Source organism: Hipposideros armiger, unplaced genomic scaffold (assembly GCF_001890085.2).
Source record: "Hipposideros armiger isolate ML-2016 unplaced genomic scaffold, ASM189008v1 scaffold_680, whole genome shotgun sequence".
Classification (NCBI taxonomy): domain Eukaryota; kingdom Metazoa; phylum Chordata; class Mammalia; order Chiroptera; family Hipposideridae; genus Hipposideros; species Hipposideros armiger.
The window spans coordinates 879,272-905,609 of NW_017732030.1; the positions used below are offsets into that span (position 1 = coordinate 879,272).

The 26,338-nt window shown below is 39.9% G+C and overlaps 1 protein-coding gene and 1 long non-coding RNA gene across 2 annotated transcripts in view; one reads left to right on the top strand and one right to left on the bottom strand.

Moving 5' to 3' along the window:
• Window positions 1–1,032: 1,032 nt before the first annotated feature.
• INPP1 (inositol polyphosphate-1-phosphatase) overlaps window positions 1,033–26,338 on the top strand; it is a 31,996-nt gene continuing 6,690 nt past the window's right edge. The window contains exons 1-3 of the mRNA XM_019626495.1: window positions 1,033–4,357; window positions 23,287–23,550; window positions 25,892–25,952. Coding sequence (XP_019482040.1) covers window positions 23,347–23,550; window positions 25,892–25,952 — 265 coding nt within the window. The 5' untranslated portion in view covers window positions 1,033–4,357; window positions 23,287–23,346. The remainder of the gene's footprint in view (window positions 4,358–23,286; window positions 23,551–25,891; window positions 25,953–26,338) is intronic.
• Window positions 4,367–23,280, bottom strand: LOC109372962 (uncharacterized). The gene is made up of 3 exons (XR_002122132.1): window positions 23,174–23,280; window positions 20,128–20,251; window positions 4,367–4,513 (listed from the first exon to the last, which is right to left on the bottom strand). It is a non-coding gene; the product is annotated as an uncharacterized LOC109372962 (long non-coding RNA).

Here is a 26,338-nt window from a genome sequence, read left to right on the forward strand (position 1 = left end):
AAACATCAAAATTTGAACACTGCTGTACAGTAGCATATATCATCAAAAAAATGCAATGAGATGTTACTACTTAAAAACCACTGGAGAAGTGGAGAACAATAGAGCGTTACATTGCCAAATTCTAGCTTTGCAATAATTCAAATTCCTGCTTCAGTAAACTTGTAAATCATTCTATAATTACCTTGCAAAGAGTCAAAAGTTCAGATGTAAAATCTGAAAATATCCAGGGTCTGTTGCATAAGAAATAAAAGATTTGTGTTCTCTGATATTCAACAGTATCCTTTAATATATCAGTCTGTCCTAACAGGAACCAACTTCCACTCAGATATTTCAACTAAAGAGATTTTATTGAAGGGACTATTTACAGAAATGTCCATTAGGTTTAGGGTTAGGGTTGGGTGAAGGGAAGGAAACACCACCACGTGGAGATGAGGAGACACGGAGGTACTTGGGCTCTTGCAACAACAGTAAGAAACTGTTACCACGCTAGGACTGAAGGGATAAGGGGAGGAGATCAAATTAGAGCAGTGGAGAGGGAGCTGCCTTGATGGGAAGAAATACTCCAACTTTTCTCCTCTTCCGCCCTCCAACCTATTGTTGGTGTTACCCATTGGCCTGAAAGCCGCCTGGCGAGACAGCCCAGAGAAAACAGTCTATGACAGTTCTGCCTTTGGAGGCACAATCTAGCAGAGAAGAATGGAAAATGGATCTGGCAGAGAGCAAGTAGAAAATAGCCAGCATACTTACAATAGTGGAATATTGGGAGCCCAGATGCCCAACAATAGAGGAATGCTCCCGTAAATGTTGGTATTAACCATTGGCCAATTAGTAAATAGTGGTGCTCAAAAGACCATGATGTGCTCTGGGAGCACAGAAGCAAGAGGGACCAACTCCATCTGGGAGAGTAGATTCAGGGAAGGTTTTCTCAAATTGAAAACTAAGGGGCTTTGTTGTCACCCAAGCAAAGTTTCTTACATTTTTTTCTTAATACAAAAACCAAAATATATTCACTTTAAGAATATATTCACACACAACAAAAAAAAAACCAAATAGCTGTAATCTCACCCCCACCCCAAGACCATTATCAACATCTTAGGGTGTTGATATCTTTAAGATCTTTCTCTATGCATACATACACATATGATTATGTTGGATTTGGGATAACATATTTTTTTTTGTAAACTGTATTTTTCCAGTTAATAAATCTCAAATACTTTCTCATGCAATAAATATCATTCGGTAACTTTTAAAAACATTTAAAACTTTCTAAAAACTTGTGTCCTCCTCTCTGGTAACCAATGTCTATCCTCAGACATGTAGTTTGCTTTCTCTTTGGCAGTTACCAAATGTACTGTGTCATGAGCTTTCTTGTTGTCTATTCTTTGCACACATTACTGCCCTCAAGCCAATTTCAGGCCACAGCCTGTTTTGCTACAGCCCTCAAGCTAATAGCTTTCATATTTTTTAAGAGTTAAAAAAAAAAAGCACACACACGAAGAAGACAAACAACAGAAACATATGCGGCCTGCAAAGCCTGAAGTATTTACTATATGGGCTTTTATAGAAAACATTTGTCAATCCCTGTATTATGAATTCCAGGAAATGCTATTTTTGAGTCAAAGGGTGTGAACATTTTTGAGCCTTTTACTGCATTCTGCCAAATGCCCTCCACAAACACTGAAGCAATTTATGCCCTGCTCAGTACTGAGCTTGGTCATGTGCCACACATCCTGCCTCAAAGGTCATTGTCCCACCCAAATTGTTAGCTCTGAGTACTCTTTTAGTCTCAGTCAACTTGATGGGGTGTTATTGGTTTAAGTTTTCACTTCCCTTAAAAATATGTTTGGTCATTTAATTTTCCTTTCATGACTTAACTAATTTACATTTTTGCCCATTTTGAAAATAAACAGGAAATTTATATTTCTTTGTAAGAGCTCTTTATTAAATAAGGATGTTACTCTCTTATCTTTCATTACATATTGCAAATTTTTTGGTAGTTTTTACTTGCCTTTCAATTTTATTCTATGGGTCTTTTTGATGAAAGCAGTTAAAAATTCTATAGTTAAATTTGTCACTTTTCCTGTGTAATTTTGCCCTTTATTCCATGCTTACTCTGAGATTAAAAGCAATTCACTTGGGAGTCCTGGAGTCATATTGCCGGGTTCAAATTTGGACCACATACTACATATTTGAGTAAATTACTTAACCTAAGTCACAGTTTTATTCTTTATTAAATGGAGGTAATAGTAATGCCTGCCATAGGGTTGATATGAGAATGAACAGCTATAAAACACAAAAAGCACTTAGCATCGTGCCATTGGTTATTATTATAGCAGCAAGAGGATACTCTAGGCAAAAGAAATAACATTTGTAAAGGTACAAAGGTATAAAACAACTTTGTGTGTGTGGGAAACTAGATGTGATGTGGCAAAATGGGGTGTCAAGCGTGAGAGGCAAGACGGGAGGGGGAGATGGGCCCTGAAAGCCATGCCCAGGGTCTTGCTCTCGTATTACCAGAGATTGGGAGCCAGAGAAGGCTGTTCAGCCAGCAAGAAGCCCAGGGATATGTGATGCAGGATGACCCCTGTGGTAGCCAAGCGGAAAATGCACTAGATTCATATCGTAAATCATACTGCTGTGTCTCCTGCCCCACCCTCCCCTCATGAAATTCCTGATCTCTAGAGGCAAATTCTTCCACCTTCTAACTATTTAGGTATTTGCCTCTTCGCTTCCAAATAGCATGTTTAAATTATTTCTTTTTTAACTTTTAAACTATTTCTATTTTGGCATCATAGATAAGATTATGAGACTAATTTATAAACAATACCAATAGGGAGGGCCCTAAGGACCTAAAAGACAACCTGAGAGAAGATGGGATCAACACTACTTGCTAATGAGTGAAAGCCAGGGAATCGCAGGCAGGGAGGGGAGGAGAGGGGAGGCTGTCTTGAGTTGGAGACCAGAGAAGCAGGCGGGGAGCAGAAAGACAGTTCCGTCTGGAAGATATAAAGTTTTAAGCACCATTGTGGAGTATGACCAAGTCGGGTATTGCCCCAGACTTCTATCTTGCTGGTGTCTCACTGCTCTGAGGACCAAGTATTGATGACTCAGGAGGCAGTCTTGGGTGGTTTAGGAAAATGTAGATAAGAAACTCTGCCAGCTAGAACTTTAATACAAAGCTTCCCAATTTCATGCCATGGAATGGGTACAGATGTGTAGATACCAGTCTCCTCAGCGCTCCTGGCGGAAGGGCACAGTCACTCCTGTATGAGCAGCCTCTTCTGTTTACCCCCGTTTGGGTCTCGCAGACATTACCATTTCCTGGGTGTGCCGTGAAGTAGGTGTATGAAGCACTACTTTAGAAGGCCCAATGCACTCACGACGTTCAACCTGCTGGGCCAGCTGCCAGGGCCCTCCTACTCAAACTTGATGCTGCCTTTTAAAAAATGTCTGCCCCTCCCCCTATCACCACCTATTCCTATCCCCACCCACCATTCAAAACCATCTTTCAGGTATACTGAGTATCACGGTTTAAAGGCTTCAAGGGAGGAGTTCCCCACCCATGACAGGCTTCCTGTCGTGGTGGCAAGCACTGGAGGCACTGCTATGGTTTGAGGAACAACCAGCACACTTGACATTTCTGTTAGAACAATGGGACCCGATTGTCACCGGCAGGAAGTCCATCTTCACAGTTGCCAACCTTTCGGTCAAACCCATAACCCCACCCCCAAAAGAGTACAGAACAATGGAGGAGGACGTGACAGCGAACCTGTGAGCAGCTACAAGAACAAAAACAGCGGATTAGGTGACCCTGGATGCTTTTTTCCCTTGCGCTCTTCTCTGCATCATTATGCTCCACTTGTGACGTCTCAGACGCCTTGCCTGGCTCCTGCAGACGTGGGATGCCCTGGCCCGCCCCGGGAGCCTTGAGGCGTCACTGTGCGGTTCCACGCCGCGGTCTTGGGAAAAACGAAGGGGCGGTGGCCTGGCGGTTGCAGAGGGGCGAGCCAGGGCGAGGGAGGCAGCGCGCAGCCGGGCTTCGCCTTCCCCTTGGATGACCTCCGCCGTGCTCCCCGCCCCTCGCCCTCTGAGCCTGCGGCCAGACGCCTGGCGCCCCTTTGCTAGCCGCCCGTGCCCAGCCGCCTCCTCCTTCTCCACTTTCTCCTCCTCCTCCTCCCCCGCCTCTTCCGTTTCTGGAGGGAAAGGCTGCAGCCTCCTTCTGGGCTCCGCATCCCCGGCTTAGATACTACGATTTCCTCCTTACGCACCCCTTGCCCCGGCGCCACTACTCCCGCCTCCTCCGACCTGGTCCCGGTCTGGGCGAACAGCACGTCCCGATCGCCTCTCCCGACTGCAGGTGAGTAAATCTGGGCCGAGCGGGCTCCTTGCCTCTCTGCCCGGCCTGTGATGACCTCCGTCCGCTGCAGCGAGGCGCCGCCTGGCCGCCCCACCCCACACCGCTGCTGCAACCGGCCGGGCCGAGGAGCTCGTGGGCTCTGCGGCTCCCTGGGTTCTGCGGCAACCACCCGAAAGAAGTAGAGGGTGAGAAGAAACATTAGCAAACAACTTACAAAAAAACCCCAAAACCCTCCAAAAATAAAAAAACGATAATTAGCATTTCTAGGTCAGAGAAGCTGATCTGACAGTTGAGAGCCACGGCCCAGGTTCAACAGGTAGATGGCGTAGCTGTCTAGCGCCCCTGGGTTCTACTTTGAGGGATGCTTCTAAGTGTCCAAAGCCGCTGGCTGCCGCTGGTGACCGACTAGATGAGTGTAAAATAAACATGATGGGACTATATTTATAAAAGTCTTTACCGCCTTGCTTTTAATTCTCTGCATTTTGAAAGGCGGTTTTGTGAGCAGTGCATAGTAAGTAGTTGGTGTGGCCAGAGTGGTAGGTGGGAGAAAATATGTAACATGGATTTGGCTGAATCATGTATACTGTTAGACGCAAAGGGCACGAAAGTCCCTACATTATTTAGCACATCCATGAAGAATAAATATAAACAATCAAGGTATATATTTTGGAGATTTCCAGTTTGAAAGCTAATCTTAAGGCCTTGAATAACCAGACGTTTGCCCAGTGTGAATGGCATTCACTTCAAAAGAACAGTGCGTTAAGGCTGTATGCACATTCCACTTAAAGTGCATCCCACATGTTGAATAAAACATTTTTTGGCCCTTTTCCTGTGATGCCTAGCTTTGAAACCAAAGAAATTGATAAGGATCAGCCCTGCTCAGCGTGACAATAGTCCAATGATGAAAACAATCCACTGAACTACTGTTGGCTGATGAATTAGCTAAGTGACCTCATTTTTACCGTTTTAGATAGGGGCTATAAGGGAAAAAATAAAGGCAATGGGATAGTTCGTTTGTTTTCAATGTAGGTATTTGTTTGCATTTTTATTTAGAACCTACTTTATTTATTATTTTTTTTCTAGCTGAGCCATCCTGCCACCTGTTGGCAGCTCAGCTCCAGCAGGGAATCAAACAGGCGACCCTGTTGCTCACAGCTCGCACTCTTGAGTGAGCTCTTAACCAACTGAGCCACTGGGTCGGAACCTACTTTATTTTTAAACTTTTGTCAATTTTTATACTACTTTTGAAGTTAGTTCTTAGTCATAAAGAAGATTATGTAAGATGCATAAAGTTATACTTTATGTTTTGCATAGAATAAGCTACCATTTCTTTTCAAGCTTTTGGACTAAACTGCTATTATACTTATTTGGAAATTGCAGCTTGAACTCATGCTATTTAATGTGAAATGTCTTATTAATGATTTAAATTAGAGCTATACTTGGGGTAGTCTTGAAAAAAAAAAGAAAATATGTCTTATTTGACATATAAGTCCTGTGAGAGTTATAAACTTATTATATATGTATTTTCCTTTTATTTCTGTCTCTGATAACAACTAGAAAATGTCTTATTTTACTTCTTGTAGATAAATTGCCTAAAAGATAATTATGTTACATAAAGTGATTAATAAAAACAAGTATCTTCTTCATTTATTAAAGGTGAGGATGGTGTATATGAGAACTTTTTCTGGATGTGTGTCTTTATAAATGTACTTGTTAAAATATTTCAATCTTGTAATGAAAACTCTCTCCATTGATTTTTTTTTTTTTGGTTTAGAGTTTAGAAATAAAAGCGGAGTTGACAGCACTTTGCTTAAGTCAGAGATCACAGTGTCAGTTTCCTTTCCTCCTCTTTCCATTCCTTTTCTTTCTCTTTTTCTTTTTCCTTCCTTCTTTCCTTTTTTCTTTTTTTTTTTTGAGGGGGAGGAAAAGGAGTGTTTGCTTGCTTGTTTTTATTTTTAATCAACTAAATATTTAAAATGTCCTTTACCCAAGTTTAAATTAATGTAAATATTTGCTAACTTTGTCAATAGATACTTAAACTTGTCCTTTGCTTTAGAGAGTGATGATGGTAGGTTTCCCTTGATGCTAATGAGAGTTATGATTAATACAAAGGATTTAAATTCAAATGACCAAAGGAAACTATTCTTTTAATATTGCTCAAGGAAAACCTAATTCAGTTAAAGCGATGCCGTAATTTTTCATTATCAGTAGTTTTTAAATAGGATCTGATCTTCCAAGTTCTAGAAAACCTCTCTAGTTAATTTCTGGGAATTTCCAAGAATCATATACTCCAGCTTGGTTGGAGAATAATGCAAGGTGTTATTTTAAAAATATGGCTGACTGTAAGGTTCATGAATAGCAAAGAATGAGGAAAATAGAAACAAGTATCAGATCAAGAAGATAAAAATTAACCAGCTTAGACAATTATCTATGGTTGCAAGATTAGCAAGAATGCAACAGTATTTAGTCTATTTATATATTGCTTGGCTTTAATGAGCCTTTTATATCTTTTTAGTACTTTGACCTTTTCAAGTAAAAGGTACTATAAATATTATTTTATCAGTTTGTGTTCCTTTAAAGGCAAGTGTTACATTCAGTATTCTGCATTGTTCTACTCAACATTTGTAAATATCTGTTAAAAATAAATGTTTACATCTACAAAGTGGAAATAGAATAGAAATATACTGCTAAACCCAGTCTGCCAAAATGATACATGATGTGATCTATGATCTGCTTTCTTACTATATTTGGCGAATATATTTTTGGTTATATAATTTGTTTATCACTGCAGAAATAAATAATAATAACCATCTCCTAAAGGTTCGGTAAAGAACTTCTTCGAATCATGTTTTCTAATAGTTATAATCCTAAAATTTGCATAATAAATAATCCCTTACAGATTAATTTTAGTGCAAGAAAATCCTTTTAAACATGTTTATGTCTAATGGAATGAAAATCAACCAATTTGCAGAACTCCCACTGTGTGTTATGAGGAGATGGAAAAATGTATATCCTGCTCTCAAGGAACTTATAGCCTATTAGAACCATGGTACCCCAAGGGGGAGTGGCTTGGGTGGGGGCTTTAGGCCCTCCTTGTAATGTTCATGAACCCCTCCAGCCATACCCTAACCATTGCATATAGACGTACAATCTTAAGTATTAACACCCAGTGTGACTACCATGCAAAATCAACTTTAAGATAAATATCCTAGTGCCTTCTTTCAACCTAATTTTCATGTCCCTACACCAGCCCCCTTTTTTTCATTCAATCAAAAAATATTATCCCCTTAATTAGATAAATGATAAATATCAAAAGCTTTTAAAAACTGCATTTTTTGAACCTGTAATTTTTTTTTTTAATTGGGGAATTGGGGGAGGGGACCAGCCAAGTTGTTGTTCTTCAAGTTGTGGAGGACACCATTCGCCATCTGGCTGCCCGTCGGCAGCTCGTGGCCTCTAAGCTCAAGGTGCTGTGTTACAATCTTAGTTGTGGGTGGGCGTAGCCACCATCCCATGCGGGAGTCAAACCAGCAGCCTTGTTGTTAGGAGCACATGCTCTATCCACTGAGCTGTCTGGGCGGCAGCTCAGCTTAAGGTACCAAGTTCAGTCTTAGTTGCGGGCGGGGCGTACGTAGCCCACCATCGAACAGGCAGTCTTGTTGTTAGGAGAACGTGCTCTCACCAGCTGAGCCATCCTGTCACCTGTTGGCAGCTCAGTGGAAGCTCAGCTCGGGCACAGTGTCACTGGCCCATGTGGGAATCGAACCGGCGGCTCTGTTGCTCAGAGCTCGTGCTTTTAAGCTAACTCTTAACCAACTGAGCCCTCGGCCAGCCCTAATTTTGTTTGCTTACTCTTTAAAAAATTGTAGTAAAATTTATATAGCATAAAATTTACCATTTAAACCATTTTCATGGGTACAATTCACTGACATTAAGTGTATTCCCATTATTATGCAACCATGACAGCTATCCTTCTCCCAAACTTTTTCTTCATCCCAAACTGAGACCCTGTACACATTAAACCCTTACTCCCTATTACCCCCTGCCCCTAGGCCAGTAACCACCATTCTGCTTTCTGTCTCTATGAATTGGACCATTCTGGGTACCTCATATAAGTGGAATCATACAATATGTGTTCATCTGAGTTTCGCTTATTCACTTAGCATAAAGTTTTCAAGGTTCATCTATGTTGTAGCATATGTCGGAATTTCACTCCTTTTGAAAGTTGAATGATATTCCCTAACCTCTTAAATATGGAAAGTAGATACCCCAAACAGGAAAGCTTTGAACTGGAACAGATCATAGAAAACCCATCCAACCTCTGCGCCCCTTCCTGTCTTTGCCTTGTTTATGTTTCCAAAATTGAGGAAAACAAGTCCCTGAGAGCTTAAAGTGCTATGGCCAAGCATTCACACCTGGCTGGTTAAAGGCAGAGCAGAACCTAAGAGCCAGCTCTCCTATGGCCTAAACAGGGCCTCTTTCTACCATACACCCATGTGGCCAATATGACAAGGAAAGGCCAGTGTTACATGAGTTGGTGTCCGAAGTAAGTGTTGCAGGAGTTCAGAAGCAAAGGTAAATTGATCTGAGAATCTTCCTTAATGACTGAAAAATGTTCCACTCAGAAAATATTCAAAATGGACTTGAGGATAAATAGGACTCTAGACCCTGATTGACAGTGATCAACACTATAAATAATATTCTACTGGAAAAGGTTGTTTCTACAAGCCATGCGTGTGTGTCCTTTCTGCCTTGAATTGTGCATTAAATTTGTATTTTTAAAAATAGTTTTTCTTTCCTACAGTTAAGATAGAATTTAAAAAAGCAGATTCAGTGTAACTAAGTGATTTCAGGTTTCATTTGTGACACCACAGTTGTTCTAAAAATATCTCTTAGCATGAAAAAGTTTAAGCATGTCGGAACATAGCAGATAAAAAACTTATCTAAATGAATAGTTTCTCTTTAGTGAAAATGTTACTGTCTATGGAGAAGGGGGTAAAAAAGGTCACTATCAAATTTAAAAATATTTCTAAATGGAATACTTTTTCATAGTTTTCAGATGAGTTCTGGGAAGTCTTTAAAAATGCATACTTTATACAAATATTACGTGTATGCTAATGTGGAAAACTTATTATGTAGATCAACTTTCCTTTCTCCAGCATTTAATTTTTGTTACAAAAACGACAATACAAGTTGACCCCCAGCTGACCAAGGCCATCATTCTTAGTTGCAGTGGCTATAAGGTTCTCTGTTCTGCTCCTAAGTAACCAGTGAGAGAGAGGTGACTGTTGTACCTGGTGTTGCCTTAAAATTTCCGATAAAAATCAGCTGAGTTACATTCCCTGTTTTTCAGCCCAGATCTACTAAATCAATATGTCCAGGGGAAAAGTCCAAACATCTATATTTTTAACAAGTGTCTCAATTAATTCTTGATCTTACTAATTTGGAAAACAGTGCTTTAGCAGCGGTTCTCAATCTGTGGGTCGCGACCCTTTTGGGGGTCAAACGACCCTTTCACAGGGGTTGCCTAAGACCATCGGAAAACAAAAAGATATTTACATTATGATTCATAACAGTAGCAAAATTACAGTTACAGAGTAGCAACGAAAATAATTTTATGGTTGGGGGTCACCACACCATGAGGAACCGGATTAAGGGGCCGCGGCATTAGGAAGGTTGAGAACCACTGCTCTAGCACAAGCTCCCATTTACAAGCTACCAGACCAGCATTTGAGCACAGAGAACATCTTGATGGTCTACTGCTTTGAGCATGATGAGTGAGCAAAAATGTGGGCTAACGTGGTTCATTAGTAGCCTTAAAAGAGCTAGGTACGGTGAGGTAGACTGATCAACTTAGAAATGGCTATGTATTAACACTATTTGAAGGTTAGAAAGGAGGGAGGGAGAAATGTTAAGGTTAAATAGATGTATTTACATATTCCATATTTAATATCTTTTCTAACAAAACCAAATTAAACTATTTTAATCGACTAAATCTTGTCAAGATAGGTCACCTCTAGGTGACAGAGCATAATTTCAGATTCTGACTTGGTGCTTAAAAAATGTGGTTCAGTTGCTAGTCTACAGAATATATGTAGACTTTTATTTAAATAAATATGGGCACACATGCCTAATGCCACCTGAGTTATGCTGATAAATTCCGAGTACAATAAACAATATGACGAAGATGAATTCTGTATTTACAAAGCTAAGAGGACATTCATCAGCCAAGATTTATTGAACACCTCAGAGGTATGTGCTAAGAATCATAAGAAACCACACACATTTAAATCTCCTGCCTGACAGAGCACAGATAAGAAAACTGATGTACCCTGTATTAGAGAGCTAGGATAGAGATTTGGCCTGCCTCAGTTCTCCGATGGCCCAGGTGGCCAAGAGGACAGGGCGTCAGGAATGGCTTCTGGAGGTGCCAACTGTTGAACTGACTCTCCTCTACGCATGTGAGCACGTGGATGCACACATGTGTGTACACACACACACACACACACACACACACACACACACACTCCTTTTAAAAAACTTCTTATCAAATTAGAAATGCACACAGAAAAAAACGTATGCAAGTCCTAAGTGTATAGCTCGATAAACTTAGAATCAACCCACCCATATACCCATCACTCAGATCCAGAACATGATCAGTGCCTAAAACCTCCTTCATATTCCCCTTCAATAACCCTTCCTTCTTCTCCAAGGGTAACCACCATTGTGACTTCTAACACCGTCAGTTAGTTTTGCCTGTTTCTGAACATCAAATAAATTAAATTGCACAGCACATATCTTTCGTGTCTGACTTCTTCACCCAACAGTATGTTTTCTTTCTGTGAGATGCATCTACGTTGTTTCCTATAGCAGTAATTCTTTCATTTTTCACTGCTGCAGGGTATTATGTGAATATGCCACAGTTTATTCCATTTTATTATTGATGGTTATTTGGGTTATTTCTAGTGTTAGGTTATTGCAAATTATGCTGCTCATAAATATTCTTGTCCTTGACTTTTAATGTATATGTGTATCAGTTTCTGCTGGTTATACGTTGTCTATGAGGGAAATTGCTGGATTGCAGGTTATGCTTATATTCAACAAATTGCAAATAATTTTCCAAAATGATTGTACCGATTTAATTCACACCCGCATTGTGTAGGAGTTCTCATTGCGCCATATCCTCACTAAAACTTGAAATTTTCAGTCTTTAATTTTAGCTATTTCACTGGATATGCAGTGGGTATCCTGTTATGATTTTAAGTTTCATTTTTCTGATTACTAGTGAGGTCGACTATCTTTCCATATGTTTATTGGTCCTTTGAATATCTACCCTCTTTTATGAAGTATCTGTTCGAGTTTCTGGCCCTTGGACTGATTCTGAGAGGGTGAGTAGACATTAGGTATAGAAGGCAGAAGTCAGGCATGTCCTCCAGATGGAACAACGTGTGCCAATTAATGGTTTGGATAAAGCATGGGAGTAAATGGACAGATAGTAGGAAGTCTGCTACTAAAATGTGAAACTTAAGCAGAGCCTACGAAGTGATGACAGCACTATCACACAGATCAAAGTAAAATGATACCAAAAAGTACAGGCAGTCCCATTCGGTACTACTTAATGGAATCTGAGAAATGTTTGACAGTCACATACTTAAAAGCTGAACAAGGCTTATATATTGGAAGGACAATTTCGTTTCCAATGAGCTAAAAGATAGTATTTGTAAATCCCTAGTAATGCTTGTGGTACCATTTCCCTCCGGCCTAGGTAACCAGGTGGGCAGATGAGCATCTCCTATGGCTATCAGGGGGCGTTACTGTTAGCAAGTTGCACTTCACCCATCCTTTGTTGCTCTAGAAGCTGAGCCAGTTGAGCTCCCTGACATACTTGCTATGTGCTCTTATGTTTCCCCTCCCCTTCGGCCAGGGCAGCGGCCTCCATTTTTGCACACTGCTCCCTAAAGCAGCCCTAAGCATGGAGCAAAAGGGAAGCGACAATGTGAGCTACATAGAGCCTTGGGCCAGCCCCTCAGCATGTGTCCACCTAAGGGGACTCCTGAATAGGGCACCCCCTTGAGAGCTCACCCCAAACACCTCCTTGTAAAACACCAGGTATCTCATGTCAGTCTGGCCTTTTCCCCCAACAGCAATAGCTGTCAGGCAGGGTCAGCATACAATAGCTTCAAGTTGCCGCTCCTAGAGGATGAGTAAGAGACTGAATTCAGCATGGGAATGGTGGAGGAGGGGTGTAGGCACTGTTTAACAGGAAGAAATGTGGGCTCTGCAGGAGTAGTGGATTATCCTCAGGAAGGAGGGAATGTCAACGGAAATGCTTTGACCCACTTGCCTATTCATCAGGGAGCAGCTCCGGTTTTTTGAGGACGCTTATCTATGTCGTCACACTTCTGTCATTGTGAACAACAAAAGGGCATGGCTAGCTCTGGTACAACCAGGCTCTTCACACAAGAATGGACACCCCTGGCTCTAACATCCCCACAAAATATCCTAACAGAATAGCCCCTTCACAGAATAATGACCCTCCGGAGCCATCCATAGATGGTCGGTCCACCATGAAGCCGGAGCAGTCTTGCAGCTCCAGGAGCCGAAGCTTCCACCTAGATTCCCAGAAACTGCAGTAATCAGATCTGGCCTGCATAAAGGAACTTTATTCTGGGTCATTCAAAATCACAAGTAGTTCCCAGCTATTTGGATTTAATGGACCAATAAATATTCAGAAAAGATTTCAGTGACCCATATAAAGTTGCCGACCTCTTGTTTTCTCAAGTAAGGACCTGTGACTATGGTTTCTGTGAAGATGTCATTTAATATTTATATTTAATAGTCATAGCTGTCATTGGTTATCTACTATATGCAAGGCTCTGTGCTGGGTCCTTTTCCAGAAATATCTCATTTCATCTTCACAAGGACCCTGCAAGGTAAATATTAGCTTCGTTTTATAGATGAGGAGAGAGGCTCAGACAGGGGAAGTAAATTACCTGATGCTACACAGCTCATTAATGGCAGAGCCAGCTTTTGAACCCAGGTTTATCTGATTCCAAAGCCTATGTCTTTCCCACTATACTGTTTATCATATCTGAAATCTGTATAAATTATTCAGGTATGATTTTTAAACCTTTGCTGTTCTGATGAGATGACAGAATAGTCAGAAATTGAAATTGAGTTTTGTCTTTGTAGAGAGGTTTGGGCTTCCAGGAAAAGTCTTAAGAGCTCTTTTGTTTTGTTTTTTAACTGACCTACTTCAAATTAGTCAATATATCTCCAATTGGATATGAAAATCCCACAAAAGTAAAGGGACTATTTCTATCTGACATTGTGATACAAGCTTATGTTAATATATAGTAGATATACATTTGGTCTGAGATGGTGAGGAATAGAACTTCTTTAAACCCATTCTGTTCATATGTGATTTGAAATAGGTTGTCAGAAAGTAAGGCTGATGAGAGATTATTTCAATGTTCACTGCATCATTAAAGATTTGGCTGTGAAAGTGAGTAGTTCCATGTTTGGAAAGACTGCCTCACAATTAAATTCATTGACCACATGAATGGGAAAGAGAACCCTACCCCATTTTTACTGTTTGGCCAGAAAATAAGAGACAAAGGAATAGATTGTGTTGGCATTTGCTAAGATGATCAAGGTCTCTCTTTCAAGAGAGGTGGGCTGACCTGTAATCCCCTAAAATTTGTATGGTAAAACCCTAACCCCTGTATACTTCAGAATGTGACTGTATTTGAAGATTGGGCCTTTAAGGAGGTAAAGTTAAATGAGGTCATATGGATAAGCCCTAATCCAACCTGAATGCTGTCTGTATAAGAAGAGGGAGACACCAGGGATGTGCACGCACAGAGGAAAGGCCATATGAGGACACAGCCAGAGGGTGGCCATCTGCAAGCCAAGGAGAGAGACTTTAGGAGACACCAAACCTGCCAACACCTTGGTCCTGGACTTCTGGCCTCCAGAACTGTGAGACATAAATTTCTGTTGTTTAAATGTTGGTGGTATTTTGTTAAGAGAGCCCTAGGAACGAATATAAAAGGAATTAGATATTCTCCATGGGCTGTGTCTCTGCACCCACTGATGTCATGACAGCCAGTAAGAGAGACATCAATTGAACAGGATGGGTGAGTTTTTATTACACAGCAAAGATGGTTTGCAGTAAGATTGAGGATTAGCTGGGGAAAAGTTTCTTTCTGTGAGTAGAAGGGAAGTCAGGTGTCAATTAAATAATGACATGTAATAGCCAAACTAGCAACAGCTGTTGGGTGTGTATTTCTCTTTTCTTTGTTATATAATGTACCATATAATAACATGCTTATGATTATTTATCCAATAATTACTCATTGCTTTCCTTAGATAACTGCTAATAATCTATGAAAGAATTTTATTGGCTAGAGTACTAGCTCACAGTGTGGGCTACTCAGCCAGCTTTTCTGGGCTTGAATCTTGTCCCAACCACTTCCTAGATGTGTGATTTTGGGGCAAAAACCTCTGAGCTTCGGTTTCTTTATCTGTAAAGAGAATAGTACTTTCTTCATAGGGTTGTGTGATAATTAAATGAATTAATATATGTAAAGTGCTTAGAAGGCTATAGTAAGCACCTAATAAATGTTACCTACTATTTATTTTAACCCGGTGCTTTCTCTGCATAGAGATAAGTGATAGAAGAACCAATAGACCTACATGGCTCCACCAAAATATATAACACCAGGTGCCAGCCCCCCTCCAAAACTGCCAGCATAGTGTTACATTAGAATAAGCAACCTGAAGTACAGTAGCTATTAAATCTCAGTGTTTAGCATCATCTAAGAGGCTGACAAAAATACAGATTTCTGGACTCTGTGTCCAGAGATTCTGATTCCTATGTTAGGATGGAGCCCAGGAATCTGTCTTTTTAGTAGATACCTGGGGTAATTCTGATACAGGTAGTTCTCAGAGCACCCATTAAAAAATGCTAAAGGAGGGCCGGCCGAGTGGCGTGATGGTTAAGAACTGGCTTGGGACGCCAGAGGGCCCAATGATGGTGCCAACTTGGGCCAATGAAGCAACGTCCTCCACAACTAGACTGAAGAACAAAAGGACAGCAACTCGTCTGTTCCCCTTCTCCCAACTCCCCAGCACTGTTACCCTTCCCCCAATTCCCCAGCGCTGTTCCCATCCCCCCAATTCCCCAATAAAAATCTTAAAAAAAAATACTAAAGGAATGTCAAAGCTATTAAATTATGGTTAATGTCATAACTTGCTAATTATGAGTTCGTAATAATTTCACTTAAGGTATTTGAAATGTTTAAATAAAACTAACATATCAGTAATGAGTGTATAAACTTGCTTTTAAAAATCATCCAAAAGAGTTTTCCAGTCAAGATGGCGGAGTAGGTAAATGCTGTGCTTGTGTCCTCTCACAACCACATTGAAATTACAACTAAACTATAGAGCAGCCATCATTGAGAATCACTAGCTGAACTGAAGCCTTACAACTAAGAAGAAGCCACCTCAAGACTGGTCAAAGAGGCAGAGACACGAAACAGGCTGGTCCACACACGTGTGACTGTTAGAAATCGAGAGGGATATATTTTCTGCAGAGGTACCCCCTGGAGGAGCGAGGAGCCCCAGCCTCAGACCAGGGTCCCCAACCCAGGGTTCCAGTGCCGGGGAGAGTAGTCCCCGTAACTTCTGGCTGTGAAAACCAGTGGAGATTGTGGCTGAGTGAGACAGAGGATGGAGGGAGTACCAGGTGTTCCTCTTAAAGAGCCCATGCACAGACTTACTCACTGACAGTCTCACTTGCTCTGAGCATCAGTGCTGGGGCAGCAGCTCAAAAGGTGCCAGGGACATATGGGGAGGAACTGAGTTATCCGGCTTCAGGGCAAGGGCTGGAGGGGCAGTTTTCTTCAGACAGACGTGCTGGCAGAATCCGTTGTTTCTTTGTTGAGCCCTCCCCTTTCCCAGCATGCAGACATATGCAGATACAGAAGCAAACTGTATCTGAGTTTCAGTCAACCTAGCCCTGCCCTGGTGATTCCCTGAGACCCTGCCCGACCTAACTTTCGGGCACACCCAACCTTTTATCTACAAAAAGCCTGTCTTGGCTCATGCTGAGGATTTTCCTAAAACTTCTCAAAGGTTCACAGAACTTAACAAGCAGCAACTGGCTTCAGCGTGTCCCATGTCCCTTGCTGAGCAGCCCCAAGCCTGGCACTAGCAGCAGCCAGCTTTAGTTCACAGCTTGGCTTGTTGAAGCACCTCCAAGCCCAGCATGGGTGGCGGCCATCTGCGGATTGCTTTGTGGCTCGTGCCAGGTGGCCCAAGCAGGGTACAGGCTGTGGATGAACTTGGCCTATGGCAGGGCCCCTACCAGGAAGGCCCTGGGGCTGGCATACCTAGTGGCCAGCTTTGGACCATGCCCAGGCATCACCCAGCCACCTCCAAGGACAACATAGCCAAAGGGCAGACTGGGAAGGCACCAGAGCCCTGCTAAAGTGAATCCTGCTCCGTTAAGTCAATGCCCTCACAACAGCTCCTCCATTGTAGTCACAGCCAGTCCTCACAACCAATCAGCCCTCCCACTGATGTTCAAACAGCAACCAAGGCTCAACTACAACAGGAGGGCACACACAACCCACAAAAAGAACATACAAGTTACTGGAGCACCTGGCTCAGGTGACTAGAGAGACCACACCACTGGACCCTACAGGATACCTGGTATATAAGGCTACTCTATTAAGACCAGGAAACATAGCAACCCTACCAAATATATAGAAACAAACACAGAAAGGCAGCCAAAATGGGGAGACAAAGAAACATGTCCCAAATGAAAGAACAGAACAAAGCTCCAGAAAAAACTAAACAAAATGGGGACAAGTAATCTACCAGACAGAGTTCCAAACACTGGTTATAAGGATGCTCAATGATCTCAGGGAGAACTTCAACAAAGAGAAAGGAAACATAAAAATAAAGATAGAAAACATAAAAAGAACCAGTCAGAAATAAAGAATACAATAACTGTAATGAAGAATACATTAGAGTAATCAACAGTAGATTAGATGAAGCAGAGGATCAAATCAGTGATTTAGAAGATAAGGTAGCAGAAAACACCCAATCAGAACAGCAAAAAGAGAAAAGAAAAAAAAATGAGGATAGTTTAAGGGGCCTCTGGGACAACATCAGGCATACCAATAATCGCATCATAGAATTATCAGAAGGAGAAGAGAGAACAAAGAATTGAAAACCTATATGAAGAAATAACGAGGGAACACTTTCCTAAACTGGTGAAGGAAATAGATATACAAGCCCAGGAAGCACAGAGAGTCCCAAACAAGATGAACCCAAAGAGGCCCAATTACATACCAAGACACATCGTAATTAAAATATCAAGGTTAAAGAAAAGAGAGTATCTTAAAAGCAGCAAAAGAAAAGCAGTTACCTACAAGGGAGTCAGCTGATTTCTCAATAGAAACTTTGCAGGCCAGAAGGGATTGGCACGAAATATCCAGTGATTAAAAGCAAAGACCTACAACCTACTCTACCCAGCAAAGCTATCATTTGGAATCAAAGGACAGGTAAAGAGCTTCCCAGATAAGAAAAAGCTAAAGGAGTTCATCACCACTAAACCAGTATTACAAGAAACGTTAGGGAGATTTAAGATGAAAAAAAAAATCCAAAATATGAATAATAAAATGGCAATAATTACATATCTATCAACAGTTACTTTAAATGTAAATGGATTAAATGCTCCAATCAAAAAATAGTGTGGCTGAATGGACAAGTAAACAAGACCCTTCTATATACTGCCTACAAGAGACTCACTTCAGATCAAAAGATATGTACAAATGGAAATTATAGGGATGGGAAAAAGTTATTTTATGAAAGTGGAAACAAACAAACAAAAGAAGCTGGGGTAGCAATACTTATACCAGACAAAATAGACTTTAAAACAAAGGCTCTAACAAGAGACAAAGAAGTACCCATCAATCCCACGTCTGGGTATTTATCCGAAGAAACCCAAAACACTACTTCAAGACGACATGTGCATCCATATGTTCATTGCAGCATTGTTTACAATGGCCAAGATGTGGAGGCAGCCTGGGTGTCTGTCAATGGATGAATGGATAAAGAGGAGATAGTACATGTATATAAATGGAATATTGCTCAGCCATGGAAGGAAATGGGTTCTTGCCATATTGGCAGCATGGATGGACCTGGAGGGTATTGTGTTGAGTGGTGTACGTCAGACAGAGAAAGACAGATGCAATGTGATTTCGCTTATATGTGGAATCTAAAGAACAAAACAGACTCATAGATACAGAGAACATTTTGATAGTTGCCAGACAAGAGGGTGGTTGGGGCGGTGGGTGATAAAGGGGAAGAAATTAAGAAGTACAAACTGGTTGTTACAAAGTTGTCATGGTGATGTGTAGGGTATAGCATAAGGAATATAGTCAATAATATGTAATAACTTTGTATGGTGTGTGATGGGTACTAGATTTATCAGGGTGATGGGAGGGGATTGAAGGGATGGTGAAAAAGGTAAAGAGATTAAGTACAAATTGGTAGTTACGAAATAGTCATGGTGATGTAGAGTAAAACATAGAGAATACAGTAAATAGTATGGAAATAACTGTATAGTGCCAGGTGGGTACTAGTCAGGCAATCACTTCTTAAATTATTAAATGTCTAACCACTATGCTGTGTACCTGAAATTAATATAAAGTAATATTGAATGTAAACTGTAATTGAAATATTGGAAAAGCGGAGGAAGGTGAAGGGGAATAAGAAGTCCAGATTTCCAGGTATAAATCAAATAGGTCACGGGGATGTAATCTACGGCATAGGGAATAGAATATAGTCAATAATATTGTGATAGCATGGTACAGTGTTAGATGGTTGCTGGACTTATGGTGAGCACTTCTTTAGGGATAAATGTGGAATAACTATGGTGTATACCTGAAACTAATACAATATTGTATGTTAGCTATATTTTAATAAAAACCTTAAAATAAAAATTATCTAAAAGATTATCCACAAGTATTAATAAGAGCTATTAATAAACCTGAAGAACTTCTGTATTGTATGTAGTCCTCAGGTTCTCTGTAGACAGTTAATCTCAAGTCACTCAAGGTGAGAATGAGTTATCCAGTACTAGTACTCCCCTCAGAGCTGTGGCCTGCCTGAGTGAGCAGAGTTGAGAACAGAGAGATAAACAGTAAAAAGCAGCAGCTTATAGGGAAGCACGAAGAACGATGTTTCCATTCATTTGGAGGAAATGGTCCATTCAGCCGGAAAGTAGCGGGCTAGCTATGCAAATTAATTAGTCTCGCATGTAGTTGATGATAGCTATGAGAGACTTTTTTAGGGAGCTTGGACTGTGGAGAAAGGTAAATAGGTGAAGAAACGCTGGGTTCTCTCATAGGATGAGATTTTTATTGGATGGCTGGAGAAAGCTTAGTCCCAAGCTGACACCAGGCATTCAAGCTGGAGCTTGACAAAATGTGACAGCGTTGTCTAGGGTCAGAATAAAGAGTGATGAAGGTTGAACTTGGGGATAACTTTGGAACTGAAAAACCTGATTCTTGTTACAGAAAAATTCCTAAAATCTGTGTACTTATAAATTACAGGACCGCAGTGTAAAGCTGGTATTTCTCAGGGGTCAAGTTGCTAGGCTCGGGTGAGGTGAGAATGGTCATTATTGAGGAAATAAAGGTCAGATCCAAAGAGACGAAAGTCCAGCTCCCTGGGGCAGCTGTGCAGAAACTTACCAGGGCTAAGTCAGTGAGCTTCCTGTGTGAGAGGAGGGGTGAGGTGGTTCCTGGAGCTTGCAGCCTATGGGAGTAGCTCTCCTGAGTGTTTTGCGGGTGCCAGAGGGCGAGTTTCTTGGTGTTTCTGTTAGGGTAAAAAAGAAAAAAAGAAAAATAGGTTTTAACAAAATTGAGCAAAATACACTATACTGATATTGTTTACCTAGAAAGCTTTCAAATTGGACTCCTTAAAATCTTCATGCTATTTTTAAGATAAAAAGCTATTCAGATAACTGTTGCTGCTTCCTTCTTTTCCCTTATAAAAATCTTGGAACATTTACAAAGAAATCAAAATTATCAAAGGTAGTGAATTTATACTCTTAGGATTTGTATATTCTACTAAGACGTAAGTATTTGATTGTGTATATGTTATATATAATAATAATTTATAGCATACAGATGTCATAGTTATTTCTACATGAAAGTGCCTCAGCCATATTAATGTAACTGTTTTTCTTAGTGTTTAGGTTTAAGTAAACCAACATGAATCTTTGAACATATCACTCATTCCTGAAAGAAAAGGCATTTAGCAGGCAGATGCTTCTGTTTAATTTTTATGCCATTCTCTCTACCACCTGACAGCTTTTCTGCATTATTAACATAGTACTACTTTGTTTGGACAACTGTCTCCAGGAATGAGGAATTCTTGTGTTTCAAACTTAAATATCCCAAGATATTTTAAAATGTCATTTCTTATTATAAAAGCAGCATATATTTATTGTAGGGCATTTGAAAATTATAGAAAAGCGTAATGGAAAAAAGTCACCCACAATTCCAGTACTCAGTGATAACATTAAATATATATGAAATTATCATTAAAATATCATCTAGGGGGCCGGCGGAGTGGCTCAGTTGGTTAAGAATGCGAGCTCTGAGCAACATGGCCATTGGTTAGATTCCCACGTAGGCCAGTGAGTTGTGCCCGAGCTGAGCTGCGGCTGAACTGCCTACAGGTGGCAGGATGGCTCAGCTGGTGAGAGCACGTGCTCCTAACAACACGGTTGTGGGTTGGACTGCCACCTGGGATGGGGGGGCTACGCCCACCCACAACTAAGGTTGAACATGGGCACGTTGAGCTAAGTGGCAGCTGGATGGCGTCTGGACTTGGAGCTGAGCTAGCTGCGCCCTCCACAACTAAGATTGAAGGACAACTTGGCTGTTCCCCTTCCCCAATAAAATCTTTAAAAAAACAAAATCATCTACTAGTCTTTCAATCTCTCTTTTTCTTTATATATATTGTATATGTGTATACATATACAATATATATGGATGTATTACACACATGTATATGTATATACAGTAAAACCTTGGATTGCGAGTAACGTGGTTTGTGAGTGTTCCACAAGATAAGCAAACATTTCTAATACATTTTAACGTGGTAAATTAGCAAGGTCTTGCAATATGAGTAGTTTGTTTCCAGAATGAATTATGCTCGCAAACCAAGGTATTACTGTGTGTGTGTACATATATATATATATATATGCACAAATTAGTAACATATATAGTTATAGGTTGTTTATCCACTTAACATTATAGAATTAACATATTTCCATATTAAATGTTCTTCAAAAACATGATTTTAAGGACCACATAGTAGTCTTACATTTTACCAATATTTAAGATTATTTTAAATTTTTTGCTACTGTAAACAATAGTAATCCTTCTTGTGCAGAAATATTTTTACTCAACTCTTTCTTAACACAAACTAAGGCAGGACTGCAGTAACTGGCTAACAAGGCAGTGACATCCCTAGGTAGTGACTTGACACCTTTTTTTCTAATTGCCCTTTGGAAACCCACTTGTTTGCATGCTCATCAGTGGGGTATCAGCACCAGTTTCACCACATCTTCCCCAAGAATGAACGTTCACTTCAAAAGCTGCTTTGTCTATCTAATAGTAGAGAAAGATGTCTCATTGTTTTATTCACTTTCCTTTTATTACTATTGAGGTTGGGCATATTTTCTCATGGTGGTTGACCCATAATCTTAAAACAGCATTTTTTTTTTTTTTTTAGCAAATATGTTTAATTCAAACCAGCAATGACAATTCACAAGACAATGACAATTCGCTTCATTGCATGGACAACTTCATTGGGGTACTACTACTCAGTCTCCTAGAGTCCATTAGGGGAGCTTTTTAAAAAAGAAGTGAAGTGTTTATTATGACAATAAAGAGCACGGGCTTCTGTGGAAGACGGCTGCTGGCCCTGCCGTTTAATCTTGTGTAACTCTGAAGAAGTTACTTAACCTCTCTAAGCTCCTGTTTCCTTGACTATAAGACAGACTGATGATCCTCATCATAAGTCTCACAGTAATGAGATAGCAATTATTCACACTTTCACTAAAATGTAGCTGTTACTGAAAAAGGAGAAATTTTTCTCTCCTAATTACCCAATAGGCACATCAAAGTGTGACAGCAGATCTCGTAGAAGCCAGAGCTTTTCAAGTCCCAACAAGTTGCCTGTTTTACTTCATTTTATTATTTAACCTTTTTCTCGCTTGAAGAACAACACAGACAGTGGGACTTTTTTTATGGGGGGAAAAAAAAAGGTGGCCAGGAAATCGCTTGGGTTGCTAACCCAAGAGTTGCCCCAGTCTTGCAGGACACAACAGTCCTTGCCAATGTGGCGCTTGGTGTTTTAAGAAGTTGCCCTAGAACTAATAGGATAACTCCTCTCTCACTTCTCCCACCTTCCCCCATGGAGTGAAAGAAAGAACATTACTTCAGAAAGAACATTACTGTCACTAAGCCTGTGCGATCATTCTAAGGCTCTTACAAGACTTTGGCTTTCCTTTTAACATCATGCTTGTGTGTCCACCTGTTTATTTTTCTAGAGATTTATAAATATAATGTAGATTGTCATTGAAAGACATTCTTTCACCGAGAATTCTGATTCTTTGCCTCATGGATTTTCGGGATTATAAATATTTTTTAAAGCTTTTGAAAACTAAATTTCAAATTTTAGATGTCTAGTCTTCCACATGGAGGATGTCACTGTGACACATACTTGTTCAACCCTGCTGACCAGGTTGACGGCCCGAGGGATTGTTAGTAGTATTGGAGGCACCCTGACATCACTCTCTGAACAGCTTTCTCTTTCACATTCTTGTACTTTTCCAGCTGACAGCCGAGTGGGTGCTGATTCCATCCACAGCTGCAACGGAAAAGCAAGGCTCTGAAATGTCAGAGATCCTCCGAGAGCTGCTCCGTGTCTCTGAGAAAGCTGCCAACATTGCCCGGGCATGCAGGCAGCAGGAAGCTCTTTTCCAGCTACTCATAGAAGAAAAGAAAGAAGGAGAAAAGAACAAGAAGTTTGCAGTTGATTTCAAGACCCTGGCTGATGTACTGGTACAGGAAGTTATAAAACAGAATATGGAGAACAAGGTAAGAAAGGTCATAGTCGAGGTAATTGCAAAATATTTGCCCTTGTGGCTTTTGTCCCCTGATAGAATAACTTGCCTTTTCTCTACCTGCTCCCCCGCACCCCCCAGAACACAAGCACCTTGAATTCCAATAAACAAACATGTAGGTTTTTTTTACCTCCTTGTTTTTTACAACATTACCAAAAGGTTCACTGCAGAAAAATTTGAAAATGCAGAGAAGCAAATAAAGAAATAAAAAGCACTCACAATTCTAACAGCTAAAGAGAAACATTTTGGTATAGAACTTGTCACTTATTAATGAGTTCCTTTTTAATAAAGAGTACACACTCTCTGGAGAATAAGTGAAAATAATCCTTTTAATCCCACCAATAGAGAAAACCACAGCTTTGTTTTGCTAAATATTGTTAGAACATTTTCCCTCTCTGTGTATGTGTGTGCATGGCACGTATAATTTATTTCAACCGAAATGAGAACATACTGTTTTATAACTTCTTTTTACTTGATATATTAAGTCCCACCTTTTTGACGTAATCATTTGTCTAATGGTTACCTTGGTTACACGCTTGTAGAGTCCTGGAGATTTAAAGTACTCCTTTATTCTAGTAGAAAAACATTGTTTATAGCTAACAACGATTGTGATTCTAGCTATCTTAAGCTGATTGAGGGGGATTCATAAATAGTAATAATAAACAATAACACCAACAGACACTTATAAATGAATACTATGTGTCAGGCACTATTCTAAAGGCATATTTAGCTTTTTAACTCTTATAACAATTTTACAAAGTAAGAACTATTATTCCTATGTAATGGATAAGACTAGCACAGAGAGGTTAAGTAGCTTGCCCAAGGTTACACAGCATGCGAACGGCAGGGCCGAATTCTGAACACAGGCCACCTGGCTGGAGTCTCTGCTCTTTGCAATACTATAATGCCTTCTATATGATCTAATAATGATATATATTTTTTAGCTTTGGGAGGATAGAACTTTATGGCAGAAGGCAGTATAAAATATTGGAATAGTTATCTAAGAAATTCTCAAAATATTAGGAATCATTTGGAGTCATTTAAGTGGATTCTTGACCACAGGCAGGAAGAGAGAATAAATGACTCCTTGAAATCTCTACAAACTATATTTTTTCATGCCCTATAATATCTGGCTCCAATAAACTGAATGAAGCAAGTTTGTTACTGATCAAGATAGTTGGGTGCAAGGCATGGTTGAGCAACTGGATTAGAAATGTATCAACATTAACTTTTATGGGCTAATATTTGCCCTAAAGCATTATAACAAGTTCAGGCAACTGCTAATTGATGAGGTATATATGCCAGGACTTAGGAACAAATACATGATGTTCACTTTTGGCTCCATAGAATATCTTGGTTTCATGACTCGCACATCCTGTAGCCTCGGAAACAGGTGTGTAAGCAGGCGTGGGAACTGCGCTGCGGCCCTTGCAGCAGGCTCACGCCAGCCCCTGTTGACTTGCACTGTTGTTTGAAATTGAAAAATAACAAGTGGCTGTGGGCATTATTAAAGCTATTGGCCATCTGCAAATGACTGAGTTCAAATATTTGAAGCATTTCCTTGCTTTTGTTCCCTGAGAACATAACGCATATCATAATTCGGCTCAGATTTTGAGAAAAAATATCTTTACAGTAGAGAGAATCAGAAGCAAAATGTATCTGAAAGCTTCCTGACGTAAAAGATGAGAGAAGATTCTTAGCTCCATTTTTTTTCATTCTATATTGATGCATAAATTATTGGTCAATTAAATATTTCTCTTCCTTTTTTGCTATATCATCTTCCTATCCTGAAGGTGAATGAGATCTCCAACAGGTGCAGAAAACATACCGGAAAATGAAAAAAAAAATGTAGTTATCCTCTAATCCCTTCTATCCAGTCTCAAGTAATAATTTTAGGTACTTGATCCATAATGTTAACTTGTATATAAACAATAGGGTGCTAATTAAGATCAACAGCTAAAAATATCTCCTTTGTAAATATTCTAGTTCTATGGCCCATAAGTATAAAGATGAAGTTTCTAGAAATACTTATGAAAACTCAACAGTAAATAAGGAAACCAGACTTCTACCATGATTTTTCTAAAGGGGCAAAGGAGCAGGAAAATATTAGAAAACTAAATACTGAACTAATAAGCTGACACGTTTTTATACGTAGGTTGATTTCTGGAATTGTAAATTTCTAAATTTCAGATCTAATTGTGCTATTTAATTTGAAATATAAAATGGAAATCTATTCACAATCGAATATGTATGTGGGGTTTTTTTTATTATTATTGTTATTGCTTTGGCTTGTTGTCATACTCTGAATCATTCAGTTTCCAGGCTTGGAAAAAAAAATTTTTGGAGAAGAATCCAATGAATTTACTAATGATTTGGGTAAGTATACAAATCTTAAGTATTTTTATAACTTAATTATATAATATTCTCATTTTCAATTTCATTATAAAATAAATGGATGTTTGTAAGGCTTTTGGGTAAACGACAATATATTTGAATGTTAAACGTCATTCTTCAGAATATTGTTCCATTTAAGTTGGAAAAATGTGGGATCTAGAGTTCTTTAGCAAATCCGCATGTATTATTTTAGATATAAAGCTGTAGTATTCAATTAATGTATACTTTTGGACAGTTGCATGGTCCTTTGGGAATCTAATGGAAGCTATAGATGCCCCAGAAAAATGTACATCTACACAACTGTTCAGACAGTTTCAAGTCTAAGGTTTAAACCCATCTGTGGACCTCCTGGGAGTCCATGGACCTTG